We start from the raw sequence: 17,872 nt of genomic DNA, 5'->3' as shown, positions 1-17,872 counted from the left end.
AATTTCATATATGTATAGAAAGACTATAAAAAGCTTAAAATTCTTAAAACTCACAACAGTTCGTTATTAGCTAAAAATTATAAAATATTCCAAACATATTCTCTACAACATGCAGTTCTTTAAACGTGTAATTCTCATAGCCCTTGTATTATTAGCTTTGACTACATTGACGCTTGCTAACGGTATAGATCGTAACAGACCTGGTACACTATCATCTGATAGACCCATTCAAACCGATTTCAAGAGACCCACATTACGGTTTTAACCCGATTTTTAAAGGTGAAATTAATTATTGACAAAATATTTAAAATAAAGTTATTAAAAATGTTTATTTTATAAGAAAAATTAAAAATAAAGAAATACTTGTTTTATTTCAATATTATAGACTAGACTATAGACTAGACCATAGACTAAACTATATTCTAGACTATAGACTATACTATAGACTAGAATATAGACTAGCGAATATACTAGACTATAGTATAGACAAGAATATAGACTAGACTTTAGATTATACTATCGATTAGACTATAGATTAGACTATAGACTAGACTATAGACTAGACTAAATACTAGACTATAGTCTATACATTAGATTTGACTAGACTATAGACTACACTATAGACTACACTATAGACTAGACAATAGATTTTTTCATAAATATTTAACTTTTTTCATAAAATCTTTAATCAAAATTAAATATTGAGTAAAAAGTTGTATTGTATCGAGTAGTGGGAAGCGGCCACTACTCGATACGCTAAATACAATATGGCACATTATTTGCTACTTATAAAAAGGAGCTCGATTCGCGATTAAACTGGGCAATATTAGGAAAATATGTCAGTTAAGAGAAAAAGACTTTAGAGCTAGACTATAGATTTTTTCATAAATATTTCGGAAAATCTTTAATCAAAATTAAATATTGAGTAAAAAGTTGTATTGTTTGTACCTTTTTTACCCAAGGCCATATTTAGAAACAATGGAAGCGGCCACTACTCGATACGCTAAATACAATAGAGCACTTTATTTGCTAATTATAAAAAGGAGCTCGATTCGCGATTAAAATGGGCAATATTAGGAAAATATAACAGTTAAGCCAAGAAGACTTTAATTTTACCACATAAGGAAACAGAAATGGAATTAAAAAAAAAAAACAATAAAATTTGCAGATAGGTATTATGTATGTATTTTATTTTACGTGTTAAAGTTCTTATTAATATTCAACACTGCTAGTATAATAAAATTTGATATAAATACCTTGTTAAATTGTTAATAATTTATTTAGTAAAAGAATTAAATTAGAAAACACAAATTATTCGAAAACTTCACAAAACACAAACAAATAAAACGACAACTTTAATAAACCCGCTAAGGCGAATATGAAAAAATTAACAGCTGTTTATAAATTCGCTTTAAAATACAATGAAAATAACAATGGCGATGAATGGCTGTAGAAATAACGCCGTTAAAAATATGTACATTCAACATAGTTTAAAAATAAACTTTAATTATTATATTGCTTTTAAAAATTCTTAAATTCTAAAGAATTTGGTAATTTAACTTTATATTCCCTTCAATTATTGTTTTATTTATTTCCCTAACCGTTAAAAATTTGATAAAAAAATCTCCCGTCACCAACAAAACTTTGACGGCGTTAACATTTTCTTAAACAGCTACAACGACCTCATGAAATCTAATTGACGCAGGTGTCGCTTAAATGGATTGCAATTTTTGTTTTGGATTGTGTGTGCAGTTTACGGGCTGCATTGGGTCGGTCCGAAATCGGTTGATAATATAATTATAGCATAAATTCTATGCAAAAAAAAAAAAAGAAAATAAAAATCAGCAGACATTTATTAAATCTAATTAAAAGAATATTAAAGTGCGCAGAAAAACATACACAAGAAGTAATCAATACAACAGTATTATTGTTGCCGATAAAGTTACCACAACGACAACAGCAGGAAGCAAGAAATATACAACAATTATTTTTTCCGTGTGGACACGAAAACTAGGTAAGTCTTTGTTGCAATTAACAATAATTGTGGCTATTAATAATTTAACAGAACAGAGCAAAAAAATCTATACCCATTTTTTGTGTATGAAGTGTTTAATGCTATCTTTGGTTTTTACCACATCTTGCTCCTTTAAACTGCCTTTTTTTGAGGCTTATCAGTATTCCTGCTTAATTTTTTTTATATAAATGCCTTTTCTCTGATTGGGTACAAAGTCTATGTTGTGTGTTGTGCCTCAATGTGTATTTAGATTTTTCTTTAACGTTGAACTTTTCAAAATTTTCTGTCGTGTGGTAATGTGCGGTGTTGGTGTGTAATATAAATTGTATTTGTAGTTGTTGTTTCTATATATTTAATTACACCCTACTGATAGTAAAAGATGGCTTATGGTGTAGTCGTAAGTGTGGAACTGTGGAAAGCATTTTTTTTTGTTTATATGCTGTTCTCAAGGAAAACATGCAACAAAGTTAAGCATGATCTGAAACAGGTTAGGAACTCGTAAATAGGTCTAATTCTAGTACTAATTTACTTTTCAAAGATAGATAGATAGATAGATAGATAGATAGATAGATAGATAGATAGATAGATAGATAATAGTAGATGATAGATAGATAGATAGATAGATAGATATGATAGATCGATAGATAGATGATCGAGATATAGATATATAGATCGATCGATAGATAGATAGCTAGATATCGATAGCTAGATAGCTCGCTCGCTCTCTCGATCGCTCGCTCGCTCGCTCGCTCGCTCCTCGCTCTCTCGCTCGCTCGCTAGCTCTCTCGCTCGCTCGCTCTCTCGCTCGCTCGCTCCTGCTCGCTCGCTCGCTCGCTCCCTCGCTCGCTATCCTCGCTCCCTCGCTCCCTCGCTCGCTCGCTCGCTCCCTCGCTCGCTCGCTCGCTCGCTCGCTCGCTCGCTCCTCGCTCGCTCGCTCGCTCGCTCGCTCGCTCGCTCGCTCGCTCGCTCGCTCGCTCGCTCGCTCGCTCTCTCGCTCGCTCGCTCGCTCGCTCGCTCGCTCGCTCGCTCGCTCTCTCCTCGCTCGCTCGCTCGCTCGCTCGCTCGCTCGCTCTCTCGCTCGCTCGCTCGCTCGCTCGCTCGCTCGCTCGCTCGCTCGCTCGCTCGCTCGCTCGCTCTCTCTCTCGCTCGCTCGCTCGCTCGCTCGCTCGCTCGCTCGCTCGCTCGCTCGCTCGCTCGCTCGCTCGCTCTCTCGCTCGCTCGCTCGCTCGCTCGCTCGCTCGCTCGCTCTCGCTCGCTCGCTCGCTCGCTCGCTCGCTCGCTCGCCTCGCTCGCTCTCTCGCTCGCTCGCTCGCTCGCTCTCTCGCTCGCTCGCTCGCTCGCTCGCTCGCTCGCTCGCTCGCTCGCTCGCTCGCTCGCTCGCTCGCTCGCTCGCTCGCTCGCTCGCTCCTCGCTCGCTCGCTCGCTCGCTCGCTCGCTCCTCTCGCTCGTCGCTCGCTCGCTCGCTGCTCGCTCGCTCGCTCGCTCGCTCGCTCGCTCGCTCGCTCATAGATAGATAGATAGATAATAAATAAATAGATCATAAAGGCATGCTATATACAGACTATATCTAACTAGAATAAACTAAAGGTTGATACTACAGACTAGACTGACTAAACTGTGCAATTAACACTAGAATAGACTAGATACTAAGTTATAGATTAGAATATAGACTTGGCAATGATACTAGGCTATAGAATATTTCGATATTTTTATATAAGTATCATATCAATTTCTTATCAACTACATAGTGTGAAGTTTACAATATTTTGGACCTTGATATCTATATTTCCCCTCTATTTGTGTTATTAGCTATGCGTGAGTCGAAAGCTTCAGCCAACCAAACTAATGTACAATATACAACATATAGAAACAAGCAACAACTAACAAAACAATTTACTAAATACTAAAATTTATATAAAATTATTATTAAACTAAAAAAAAAACTATTGTGGTTTCTCATGGTTTTCCTCACTCTCTAGCTACTATCATTCTCTTATTTAAGCTCTTTAACATAAAAACAATAACAAACCCTTACTTCTTGGTTTAAAAGAAAAATTCAAAACTGATAAACCCCTTAAAAAATCTATTAAATTAGGCTTTTGTTTCTAGTAAAAGTAAAATTACAAATGTATTGTTAAACATTTATTTTAAGTTTATATATATATATATTTCTTTACGTTTTCAGTTGTATACCTTCATTACACAAAAAAAAAAAACAGTTTAACAAACAAACCAAAAATGGCTACCATATCCCGTTTTGTCTTGAATACTACGGCACCACGTTTGTGTTTTATTAAATCATCAACCAAAACATCTACTAGACCTTTAATAGGCCTATCAAACACTACATTATCAAACAACATCAATTCAATCATCTCTAGCAAACATCAAAACTCTATACGAAAAACGTTAACAACTTTGCAAACGGCTGCTGCCAACCTTAACGTAGGCTTCCAACATACAAATGCTGGTAATTGTTGTTTCTATTTTTTTTTCTAAATCTTCTTAAATGCAATCTTATTATAACTATTTATCTATTTTCCTTAAACTAAGCTCAATTACGTGGTTATACTTCAGCTCCTAAGGGAGCAACAACATCTTTTACTGGCACTTCAGCTGCTACTCCCATGCTGTTAATGTCCAAATATAAACCATTACAACAAATACGTAATTTTTCAAGTTTAAATATGCCACTGCAGTCCCAGTGTTCTAAACTAGTTCATCAAGTAAGCACAATTTGTTATTTTCTTAATTTTAAAACTAATTTAATTAAGTTACTAAATACTAAAAAACAAACATAAGTTTTCAAACCGTAATAATAATAATTTAAATTTATTTTATATATTGAATCTTCTTCAATATTCATTAATTTTTATTGATGGCTATTGAACTATATTCAATTGAATTTTCAATATATGTTTTGGCTGTTGCGTGCATTGTCTGTTTGTTTGTTTGTTACATTTATACATACTAACACATTTTACTTTATTATACTTCAATTAATTTTAATTATTATATATGCAAGATTTATTTGCAATATTTGTGTATTCATGCATAAGTAAGACGAGTCTTTATTCTTTTTTTTTTACCTCAATTTTACACTGATTTATAGCCAAATGTTCAAAGTACAAAGTTTATTGTGTAAAGAAAAAGTGCATAATTTTTATATAAATTGTTGAGCACAATTTCTTTATCTTTAGCTAGTTAACCTAATGATATCAAAAGTATTTATATCAATATAATAAAAAAACAACACAATTTTCTTTATACACTTTGTCAATATAATTAATTTGTTTGTTACTGTTAATATCAATGCATTTTTTGTTTTCTTTCTCAGGGTTTTTAAATTTAAAATTTAGGAGAATCATTTGTTTTAATAATATTTTAATTTTATTTATAATTAGTTTTTTTATAAGGCTATTATTATATTAACCACTTAATTAAGGGGTTAAAATTGTACTTTCTCTCTAGCTAATGTTAACGTAATTAAACTTTAAACATTTGAATTAATTTAAATTTGTTGAATGGAATACTAAAAAATATGCTTTTCATAATTTAAACTATAGACTAGACAATTGTCTGTACTATAGACTAGACTATAGTTAAGACTATAGAATAGACATTAGTCTTTATTATAGACTAGACTGTATTCTGGACTGTAAACTAGATAACTATAGACTATAGATTACACTATAGACTAGACTATGGACTAGACTTGCCTAACGTCTTTACTTTAGAATCGACAATAGACTAGACCATAGACTAGACTATATACTAGACCATAGACTAGACTATAGACTAGACTATAGACCAGACTATAGACTAGACTATAGACTGGACTATAGGCTAGACTATACACTCGAATATAGACTAGACTATAGACTAGACTATAGACAGACTATAGACTAGGCTATATAGACTGTAGACTATAGACTAGACTATAGACTAGACTGTAGACTATAGACTAGACTATAGACTAGACTGTAGACTAGACTATAGACTAGACTATTGACTATACTATAGACTATACTATAGACTATACTAGACTATAGACTATACTATAGACTATACTAGACTATAGACTAGACTATAGACTAGACTATAGACTAGACTATAGACCAGACTATAGACTATACTATAGACTATACTACAGACCAGACTATAGACTAGACTATAGGCTATACTATAGACTATACTATAGACTATACTACAGACTAGACTATAGACTAGACTATAGACTAGACTATAGACTAGACTATAGACTATACTATAGACTATACTAGACTATAGACTATACTATAGACTATACTAGACTATAGACTAGACTATAGACTAGACTATAGACTAGACTATAGACTATACTATAGACTATACTACAGACCAGACTATAGACTAGACTATAGACTAGACTATAGACTAGACTATAGACTATACTATAGACTATACTAGACTATAGACTAGACTATAGACTAGACTATAGCCTAGACTATAGACTAGACTATAGACTAGACTATAGGCTATACTATAGACTATAGACTAGACTATAGACTAGACTATAGACTAGACTATAGACTAGACTGTAGACTAGACTATAGACTAGACTATAGACTAGACTATAGACTAGACTATAGACTAGACTATAGACTAGACTATAGACTAGACTATAGACTAGACTATAGACTAGACTATAGACTAGACTATAGACTAGATTATAGACTAGACTATAGACCAGACTATAGACTAGATTATAGACTAGACTATAGACTAGACTATAGACTAGACTATAGACTAGACTATAGACTAGACTATGTACTATAGACTAGATTATAGACTAGACTATAGACTAGACTAGACTATAGACTAGACTATAGACTAGACTATAGACTAGACTATAGACTAGACTATAGACTAGACTATAGACTAGACTATAGACTAGACTATAGACTTGACTATAGACTAGACTATAGACTAGACTATAGACTAGACTATAGACTAGACTATAGACTAGACTATAGACTAGACTATAGACTAGACTATAGACTAGACTATAGACTAGACTATAGACTAGACTATAGACTAGACTATAGACTAGACTATAAACTAGACTATAGACTAGACTATAGACTAGACTATAGACTAGACTATAGACTAGACTATAGACTAGACTATAGACTAGACTATAGACTAGACTATAGACTAGACTATAGACTAGACTATAGACTAGACTATAGACTAGACTATAGACTAGACTATAGACTAGACTATAGACTAGACTATAGACTAGACTATAGACTAGACTATAGACTAGACTATAGACTAGACTATAGACTAGACTATAGACTAGACTATAGACTAGACTATAGACTAGACTATAGACTAGACTATAGACTAGACTATAGACTAGACTATAGACTAGACTATAGACTAGACTATAGACTAGACTATAGACTAGACTATAGACTAGACTATAGACTAGACTATAGACTAGACTATAGACTAGACTATAGACTAGACTAGACTATAGACTAGACTATAGACTAGACTAGACTATAGACTAGACTAGACTAGACTAGACTATAGACTAGACTATAGACTAGACTAGACTATAGACTAGACTATAGACTAGACTATAGACTAGACTATAGACTAGACTATAGACTAGACTATAGACTAGACTATAGACTAGACTATAGACTAGACTATAGACTAGACTATAGACTAGACTATAGACTAGACTATAGACTAGACTATAGACTAGACTATAGACTAGACTATAGACTAGACTGTAGACTAGACTATAGACTAGACTATGGACTAGACTATAGACTAGACTATAGACTAGACTATAGACTAGACTATAGACTAGACTATAGACTAGACTATAGACTAGACTATAGACTAGACTATAGACTAGACTATAGACTAGACTATAGACTAGACTATAGACTAGACTATAGACTAGACTATAGACTAGCCTATAGACTAGACTATAGACTAGACTATAGACTAGACTATAGACTAGACTATAGACTAGACTATAGTCTAGACTATAGACTAGACTATAGACTAGACTATAGACTAGACGATTGACTAGACTATATACTAGACTATAGACTAGACTATAGACTAGACTATAAACTAGACTATAGGCTAGACTATAGACTAGACTATAGATTAGACTATAGACTAGACTATAGATTAGACTATAGACTAGACTATAGATTAGACTATAGAGTAAATTAAAGACTAGACTATAGACTAGACTATACACAATACTATTTCCTATATTCTAGGCTATAGACTAGACTATAGACTAGGCTATGGACTAAACTATAGACTGGACTATAGACTTGACTAAAAACAAGACTATGACTACGCTATATACTTAACTATATACTAGTGTGTAGTATACTGTATTTTTATTAATTTGTTTTGAATTAATACTTTTTAATTGTAAACAATTCGTAAATACTACATATTTATAAAATAAAGTCATGCATAATTAATGACATTTGTAATACCAGCATTGTCTAGTAGTTTTTTTTTTTTTTTGCATTTTAATTTATTTATAACAATTTAAAATGTAGATGAGCTAAACCTTTTGTTGGTAAAATGTTTGACAAATTGCCAACAAGAAAAAAATATTATTAATAAAAGAAACTATAATAATGTGAAATAATTTAAAGAAAGGAAAAATTTATTTAAAAATGATTCTATGACGTAGTCGTAGCAGGTGTTATAGGTTTTCATGCTAGCTGGTTATTTGTTTAATATAATATATGCGAATATAGAAGGTAGATGAAAACAGAAAAGATATTTTGAATCGAATTGGTATGGGAAGCTTGGACTAAACGGTCAACAAAGTCTAAAATATACTTTTGTTTTAAAAACTGTTATTATGAAAGTTATCAGCGAATATTTCCAAACCAGACAGACGTATTTTATATTATCTAACATTTCTGTTCTTTTTTTTACAAAAAGGGCAAAATACACAAAAGCTTCTTTTTTTCTTATCAACTTGATTACTTAGGTAATGTGTATTTTTCCTATTAAAATTGTTGATATTAAAGGTCATTATTTATAAAAGTTGAATACGCTTATTATTTGCTGATTGTTACAAACTTCTGTATATTGTTATCTAATTTTAAAAGATTAAATAATGTTATTGTTTAAGATAAAGATTTTAAAAGCAACTATGGGGGGGCTAATTTTGTTTAAATAAAGGGGAAAATATAAACAAAATGATTGCGACAAAGCGTTATAGGAAATTGTCAAGCTTAGTAGATGCATATCAGTTCTCAAGATTGTTTTATTTACAGTAATATTGAACTTTAAAACCGTTAAATCAAAATCATTAAATCTTATTTACAAACCACAAACGCAAATAATTCATTCATATTTAAATTTATCTCTAAAGGTTTAATTTACATAATAATTTTCACATATTGCTTGTTTCTATTTAAACAAATGTAATAAAAAAATGTTACTAACACTTAACCTCAAGTAATTCATAAATAAATTTCTCACAGTGATGAGCAAAGAGTACGCTAGGGCGAAATTTTTAAACCCCAAATGGCCAATTATTTGTTATTTATAAAATAAAGCTAGATTTCAAACAAAACCCATTTCAAAATATTCAAAAAGTTTAGAAATCCTTGTAAAATACTTTTTTCAACTTTACTCTTAACATTTTTATAATAAATTTCCCCCTTTTCAAAATCTCTTCACTGGTTTTGTTATAATTGTATTCTTCTCTCTACTTAATTCTAAGCTCTTATCTTTTATACTCTTTTTTAATTCAGAAAAGAAAAAAAGAGCAAACACTAGTCACGTTTATAGAGAATAATAATTTATAAATCTATCATAATAGTTTGTTTTAGAGGGTATCACGTTTTAGTTTTTTTTGTTTTCTTCTAAAACTAATAGAGAAACCTACAACATCAGGTATGTTGAATAAAATTCTTTTATATTTAATAATTATAGTATATAATAATAGACCCTATATATTCGGCTACATAGAGGGGTGAGAAAATCGAAAGAATAGAAAAAAACAAATGTATATCAATTTACAAACATCACTCACTATTTCGTTTATTTTTTAATTATTGTGTTTTTTTCTTTTATTCTGTTTTTAAATTTGTAAAAATTTACAACCGTTTGTATGAAAGAAAAAAGCATTTGTAAGCACTTTATAAGGTGATTAATATAAATAATTTAGCGTTATTAGTTTAATGTTAATGTTTTACTGATATTTTTTTGTTATTAACCATTATTAATTTTAATAATTATTTGTACATTAAGTAAATGTTAAACTGGAATTAATCGATTTGTTTTGTCATAAATTTAAATATTCTAAATTGTTTTTACTGCGAACTAGTTTATTTCCCTATTAGTAAAGTCGGGCTTAACAAGTGAAGTTTATTACGAAATATATTTAGTATAGAAATGTAATAAAAGCATACACGTGTTGATTTGAAAAGAAGTGTAAATAAAAAGTAAATAGTATTGTCAATATTTTACTTTTCAACCAAAAAGATCACTTTTTCAAAAGAAGTGACTTTTTCGATAAATTTTACGAATATAGATAGATAGATAGATAGATAGATAGATAGATAGATAATGATAGATAGATGATGATAGATAGATAGATAGATAGGAGATAGATAGATAGATAGATGATAGATATTAGAATAGATAGATAAGGTAGATAATAGCTGATAGATAGATAGCCGCTCGCTCGCCTCGCTCTCTCCTACGCTCCTCGCTCGCTAGCTCGCTCTCGCTCGCTGCTCCCTGCTACGCTCGCTCTCTCGCTCGCTCGCTGCCGCTCGCTGCTCGCTATCGCGCTAGCGCTCGCTCCTGCTCGCTCGCTCTATCGCTCGCTCCTCGCTCGCTCGCTAGCTCGCTCGGTCGCCTCATCGCTCTCTCGCTCGCTCCTCGCTTTCGCTCACTCGCTCGCTCGCTGCTACTTCGCTGCTCGCTCGCTCGCTCGCTCGCTCGCTCGCTACGCTCGCTCGCTCTCGCTCGCTCGCTCGCTCGCTCGCTCGCTCGCTCGCTCGCTGCTCGCTCGCTCGCTCGCTCGCTGCTCTCGCTCGCTCGCTCGCTCGCTCGCTCGCTCGCTCGCTCGCTCGCTCGCTCGCTCGCTCGCTGCTCGCTCGCTCGCTCGCGCTCGCTCGCTCGCTCGCTCGCTCCGCTAGCTCGCTCGCTCGCTCGCTTCGCTCGCTCGCTGCTCGCTCGCTCGCTCGCTCGCTCGGCTCGCTCGCTCGCTCGCTCGCTGCTAGCTAGCTCGCTCGCTCGCTCGCTCGCTCGCTCGCTCGCTCGCTCGCTCGCCTCGCTCGCTCCTCGCTCGCTCGCTCGCTCGCTCGCTCGCTCGCTCGCTCGCTCGCTCGCTCGCTCGCTCGCTCGCTCGCTCGCTCGCTCGCTCGCTCGCTCGCTCGCTCGCTCGCTCGCTCGCTCGCTCGCTCGCTCGCTCGCTCGCTCGCTCGCTCGCTCGCTCGCTCGCTCGCTCGCTCGCTCGCTCGCTCGCTCGCTCGCTCGCTCGCTCGCTAGCTCGCTCGCTCGCTCGCTCGCTCGCTCGCTCGCTCGCCTCGCTCGCTCGCTCGCTCGCTCGCTCGCTCGCTCGCTCGCTCGCTCGCTCGTAGCTCGTCTCGCTCGTCTAGCTTAGATAGCTATAGTATCATAGCATAGGTCGACTAGCAAGAGAGCGATGAAAGATAGGAACTTACTTACTTCCTTCTTACTTACTTACTTACTTCCTTACTTCCTTACTTACTTACTTCCTTACTTACTTACTCTTCCTTACTTACTTACTTACTTACTTACTCTTACTTCTTACTTACTTACTTACTTCCTTACTTACTTACTTACTTACTTACTTACTTACTTACTTACTTACTCTTACTTACTTACTTACTTACTTACTTACTTACTTACTTACTTACTTTCTTCTTACTTCCTTACTTACTTACTTACTTACTTACTTACTTACTTACTTACTTACTTACTTACTTACTTACTTACTTACTTACTTACTTACTTACTTACTTACTTCTTACTTACTTACTTTACTTACTTACTTACTTACTTACTTACTTACTTACTTACTTACTTACTTACTTACTTACTTACTTACTTACTTACTTACTTACTTACTTACTTACTTACTTACTTACTTACTTACTTACTTACTTACTTACTTACTTACTTACTTACTTACTTACTTACTTACTACTTACTTACTTACTTACTTACTTACTTACTTACTTACTTACTTACTTACTTACTTACTTACTTACTTACTTACTTACTTACTTACTTACTTACTTACTTCTACTTACTTACTTACTTACTTACTTACTTACTTACTTACTTACTTACTTACTTACTTACTTACTTACTTACTTACTTACTTACTTACTTACTTACTTACTTACTTACTTACTTACTACTTACTTACTTACTTACTTACTTACTTACTTACTTACTTACTTACTTACTTACTTACTTACTTACTTACTTACTTACTTACTTACTTACTTACTTACTTACTTACTTACTTACTTACCTTACTTACTTACTTACTTACTTACTTACTTACTTACTTAATTACTTACTTACTTACTTACTTACTTACTTACTTACTTACTTAATTACTTACTTACTTACTTACTTACTTACTTACTTACTTACTTACTTACTTACTTACTTACTTACTACTTACTTACTTACTTACTTACTTACTTATTACTTACTTACTTTACTTACTACTTACTTACTTACTTACTTACTTACTTACTTACTTCTTACTTACTTACTTACTTACTTACTTACTTACGTACCTTACTTCCTTACTTAGTACTAGGAATGGTGTAGTTTTCTAAACCACAATAGCTTTGGTTTAATATTAGAATAAAATTCTTAAACATTTGACAAATAAACTCATCAAAATTAATATGCATAAAACATATTAGTTAATAAATCCAACACCTGCTATTAAATTTCTTACTCTAGTTTCATAATTTTATTAAAACAGCTGTTTTTGTTTGTAAATTTCGAAATTTCATTTAACAATTGTAATGATCAGTTATTATATAGTTTTATTTTTGTTTGGCCAATCAAAATCCAATTACAAATGTATGGATGTATGTACCTTCAATTTAAACATTTGCGTGTCATATTCGTTAGATGTACGTTTAATAGAACACTTTTTTCCTCTTTTAGGCGTCAGTACCCCCTTTTTTTAGGAGAATAACTTTTGACTGTCAAGTCAATTAGTAAATTCTCTAAGCTGACTTTATTTTCTATAGAAAGTAACTTTAGTAGTTGCGGGTGTTTTTTTTTTTGTTTTTTGCATTACATCTTTCTATACGAAATTGAAATTTATTTATTGTAGTTTTTCTGTCGCTTTTTTTAGTTGCTGTAGACAATTTACTCTCATCAGTAGTTTTAGACTAATTTTTCTAGTTTTTCACAAGAGCAAACTCAGTAGTGATACGGTTTTTTTGTTCTATTTTTTGTCGTTTGATTGTTCATTTTGAATTTTCCTTTTTTGTTGCTTTTTTAATTCAGTTTCTATTATAATTGCAACTTAAATGAACTTGAAATTTAACAGAAAATTTAATTTTTTTTAATATTTGTTTCTAAAAAAACGTGTAAAAATGCTTGAATTTATTTATATTAGTATTTTATTAATAGTTTTATTTAAATTGTATAAATTTATTAAAAGATATTATAAAGTGAGTGTAAACATTTGTTTAATATACTATTTAAAAAGAAAATGTGTAAAATTTTGTTAATATTATAAAATGTGAAATGTATCAAGATCATGATGCATTCGATGGTAAATTTTGGATTGTAGTCAAAAAATGTCACCAAATTTTATCTTCTTCCCCTAAAAATAAGCCTATTTATTTGTTTACAACTTTTATTGTCATAAACATTAATAAAATTTCTCTTATTCTCTTTATTAATATTATCGAAATTTAAACGCAACTTATCAGTTTCACCTAAACATTTCTAATCAACTATTGGACTCTTTTTATCAGTTCAAAATTACTATCAAAGTACTGACTACTAACGCTCAAAAAAATAACTAAAAGACCAGCCGCTTTTAAGCAAAAATTTCTATAACAAAGTTATAAACACACTAAAGAAATAGCAACCGCAAAAATATTGTTTTGTAAGCTGTTTAAATTTTTAACTTTAAATTGCCAACTGTATAAAAATAAAATAATTAACTATAACTATATAAAGTATTACTAACAATTTAAATTTAAGTTTCTTTGTAAATTCTACCTATATGTTATTAAATTTCTATTGTTATTTTCTTACAGAACGCCATGGCTCCGTTAAAGAATCGTCGTTATATTTCTTCAAAAGAAATAACTAAAAATATGACTTTATATACAAATGGTACATTTAAAAGTGAAGTGGATAGAAATACATTAGAGTAAGTAGAGATATGTCACAACATGGGACGCTAGACCATAGACTAGACTATAAGATAGGCTAGACTATAAACTAGACTGAAAGATAGACTAGACTATAAACTAAACTAAAAGATGGACCATAAACTATACTATAGACTATACCAGACTGTAGATTATACCATAGACTAAACTATAGACTAGACAATAGACTAGACTATAGACTAGACAATAGACTAGACTATAGACTAGACTATAGACTAGACTATAGACTAGACTATAGACTAGACTATAGACTAGACTATAGACTAGACTATAGACTAGACTATAGACTAGACTAGACTATAGACTAGACTATAGACTAGACTATAGACTAGACTATAGACTAGACTATAGACTAGACTATAGACTAGACTATAGACTAGACTATAGACTAGACTAGACTATAGACTAGACTATAGACTAGACTATAGACTAGACTATAGACTAGACTATAGACTAGACTATAGACTAGACTATAGACTAGACTATAGACTAGACTATAGACTAGACTATAGACTAGACTATAGACTAGACTATAGACTAGACTATAGACTAGACTATAGACTAGACTATAAACTAGACTATAGACTAGACTAAGGACTATACTAAAGACAAGACTATAGACTAGACTATAGACTAGACTATAGACTAGACTATAGACTAGACTATAGACTAGACTATAGACTAGACTATAGACTAGACTATAGACTAGACTATAGACTAGACTATAGACTAGACTATAGACTAGACTATAGACTAGACTAAGGACTATACTAGGACTATACTAAAGACAAGACTATAGACTATACTATAGACTAGACTATAGACTAGACTATAGACTAGACTATAGACTAGACTATAGACTAGACTATAGACTAGACTATAGACTAGACTATAGACTAGACTATAGACTAGACTATAGACTAGACTATAGACTAGACTATAGACTAGACTATAGACTAGACTATAGACTAGACTATAGACTAGACTATAGACTAGACTATAGACTAGACTATAAACTAGACTATAGACTAGACTATAGACTAGACTATAGACTAGACTATAGACTAGACTATAGACTAGACTATAGACTAGACTATAGACTAGACTATAGACTAGACTATAGACTAGACTATAGACTAGACTATAGACTAGACTATAGACTAGACTATAGACTAGACTATAGACTAGACTATAGACTAGACTATAGACTAGACTATAGACTAGACTATAGACTAGACTATAGACTAGCCTATAGACTAGACTATAGACTAGACTATAGACTAGACTATAGACTAGACTATAGACTAGACTATAGACTAGACTATAGACTAGACTATAGACTAGACTATAGACTAGACTATAGACTAGACTATAGACTAGACTATAGACTAGACTATAGACTAGACTATAGACTAGACTATAGACTAGACTATAGACTAGACTATAGACTAGACTATAGACTAGACTATAGACTAGACTATAGACTAGACTATAGACTAGACTATAGACTAGACTATAGACTAGACTATAGACTAGACTATAGACTAGACTATAGACTAGACTATAGACTAGACTATAGACTAGACTATAGACTAGACTATAGACTAGACTATAGACTAGACTATAGACTAGACTATAGACTAGACTATAGACTAGACTATAGACTAGACTATAGACTAGACTATAGACTAGACTATAGACTAGACTATAGACTAGACTATAGACTAGACTATAGACTAGACTATAGACTAGACTAAGGACTATACTAAAGACAAGACTGTAGACTAGACTATAGAATAGACTATAGACTAGACTATAGACTAGACTATAGACTAGACTATAGACTAGACTATAGACTAGACTATAGACTAGACTATAGACTAGACTATAGACTAGACTATAGACTAGACTATAGACTAGACTATAGACTAGACTATAGACTAGACTATAGACTAGACTAGACTAGACTATAGACTAGACTATAGACTAGACTATAGACTAGACTATAGACACTATACTATACTGAAGACAAGGCTAAAGATTAGCCAAGACTGCATTTCAGACTATAGTCTTTTATTCTAAGGAGTTTTCTCAATAACCATTATATCTTCTCCTAGACTAAATTATACATTTCCTTTTCACATAATACTTTCAGGTTTAAAAAACCCACCGGCAATCCGTTGGTCTTAATGATGGCCTGGCTGATGGCCAAACAGAAGCATCTTAAGAAATATGCTGAAATCTATACAGAATTGGGTTTTGATGTCATGGTCGTGCACATTACACCCTGGCAATTGTTGTGGCCCGTCAAGGGCACACAAGTGGTGGCTGCAGAAACCCTAAAGTTTTTGGAAAGCAACAAATCATATGAACCCATTGTATTGCATGGATTTTCAGTGGGTGCCTATCAATTTGGTGAATTAATGTTACAAATGTCCAGAGATATGGATCGTTATTCACATGTTCTTAATCGTATTATATGTCAAGTATGGGATAGTGCCGCCGATATCACCGAGATACCGGTGGGTGTACCCAAATCGATATTTCCCAAAAATATGCGTATGCAAACGGCACTACGTAATTATACACTGTAAGTTGTGTAAAGGAGAAAATTTGCATAAATAAATAATAATGCTTACTTACCTTTCTTTATTCCAGCTACCATTTGAAAACATTCCACAATCAGGCCACCGTACATTATATGCGTTCGAGCCAAATGTTCCATTCTACTTTGTGTAAAAAACCTGCCCTTTTCTTTGTCTCCGACAATGATCTAATCGGACCACCCTCCTCCAATCAAGTTGTACGTGAGAATTGGGAGAGAGCTGATATTAAGGTAACCTGGAAATGTTGGAAACATTCGTTACATGCCGGTCATTTAATGAAACATCGCGAGGAATATTTAGATTTATTATTTAAACATTTAGAAGAATGTGGTGTCTTGGAGGCCATAGGTGTTAAGCAAAGAGCCAAATTGTAAATAATTATTACAAAATTATTTAACATTAAAAGAAAACATAAAACGAAAGTTTAAAAATTATTTTATATGAATTTATTTTTGTTTAAATTAAATTTATTGCTTATGATGTGATTTAATTGGGATTTTTTTCTTAAATTGTTTATTTTTTGTAAACTTTTATTTTTCGTTTGCGGTACTTGAATTGGTTTTTTTTTTATTATAAATTTGTTAAATTAAGTTATTTTGTGTTTATGTTGTTAATTATAAACAAATTATAATTATAAAGAAAAAAAAACAAAAGAAATGAAATCATTTTTAAATAATGCACCCCCTTTACTCATTAATTAATGTATTGTATTACGAAAATTTTTAAAATAAAAAATTATGAAAAAAAATATTTTTTGCTTATTTTTTTTTAAAAATTAAGTT

At 32.7% G+C, this 17,872-nt stretch overlaps 1 protein-coding gene across 3 annotated transcripts; it reads left to right on the top strand.

Moving 5' to 3' along the window:
• The first annotated feature begins 1,694 nt into the window (after positions 1 to 1,694).
• LOC119608270 lies at positions 1,695 to 17,838 on the top strand. 3 transcript variants are annotated; one of them, XM_037962626.1, is made up of 6 exons: positions 1,695 to 2,014; positions 4,200 to 4,484; positions 4,568 to 4,740; positions 14,347 to 14,462; positions 16,640 to 17,074; positions 17,143 to 17,838. In XM_037962626.1, the coding sequence occupies exons 2-6, from the start codon at positions 4,253 to 4,255 to the stop codon at positions 17,462 to 17,464; spliced, it is 1,278 nt and encodes a 425-aa protein (XP_037818554.1). In that variant the 5' UTR covers positions 1,695 to 2,014; positions 4,200 to 4,252; the 3' UTR covers positions 17,465 to 17,838. The 3 variants fall into 3 exon arrangements, with proteins under 3 accessions (XP_037818554.1, XP_037818555.1, XP_037818556.1); XM_037962627.1 differs by lacking the exons at positions 4,200 to 4,484; positions 4,568 to 4,740 and having other exon boundaries at positions 1,712 to 2,014; positions 17,143 to 17,827; XM_037962628.1 differs by lacking the exons at positions 1,695 to 2,014; positions 4,200 to 4,484; positions 4,568 to 4,740 and adding an exon at positions 14,174 to 14,192 and having other exon boundaries at positions 17,143 to 17,827.
• Positions 17,839 to 17,872: the final 34 nt, after the last annotated feature.

The sequence above is a fragment of the Lucilia sericata genome, unplaced genomic scaffold, assembly GCF_015586225.1.
Source record: "Lucilia sericata isolate MDLA Ls3-8-SP2 unplaced genomic scaffold, ASM1558622v1 Contig000816F_arrow, whole genome shotgun sequence".
Taxonomy (NCBI): domain Eukaryota; kingdom Metazoa; phylum Arthropoda; class Insecta; order Diptera; family Calliphoridae; genus Lucilia; species Lucilia sericata.
Note: the sequence above shows the minus strand (reverse complement) of the source record. Positions and strands in the feature narration are given on the sequence as shown.

Coding starts and splice junctions, on each gene's coding strand:
- LOC119608270 (XM_037962626.1), top strand. CDS start 4,253: ATGGCTACCATATCCCGTTTTGTCTTGAATACTACGGCACCACGTTTG. Junction 4,741..14,346: donor GTTCTAAACTAGTTCATCAA/GTAAGCACAATT, acceptor ATTTTCTTACAG/AACGCCATGGCTCCGTTAAA. Junction 17,075..17,142: donor GCACTACGTAATTATACACT/GTAAGTTGTGTA, acceptor TCTTTATTCCAG/CTACCATTTGAAAACATTCC.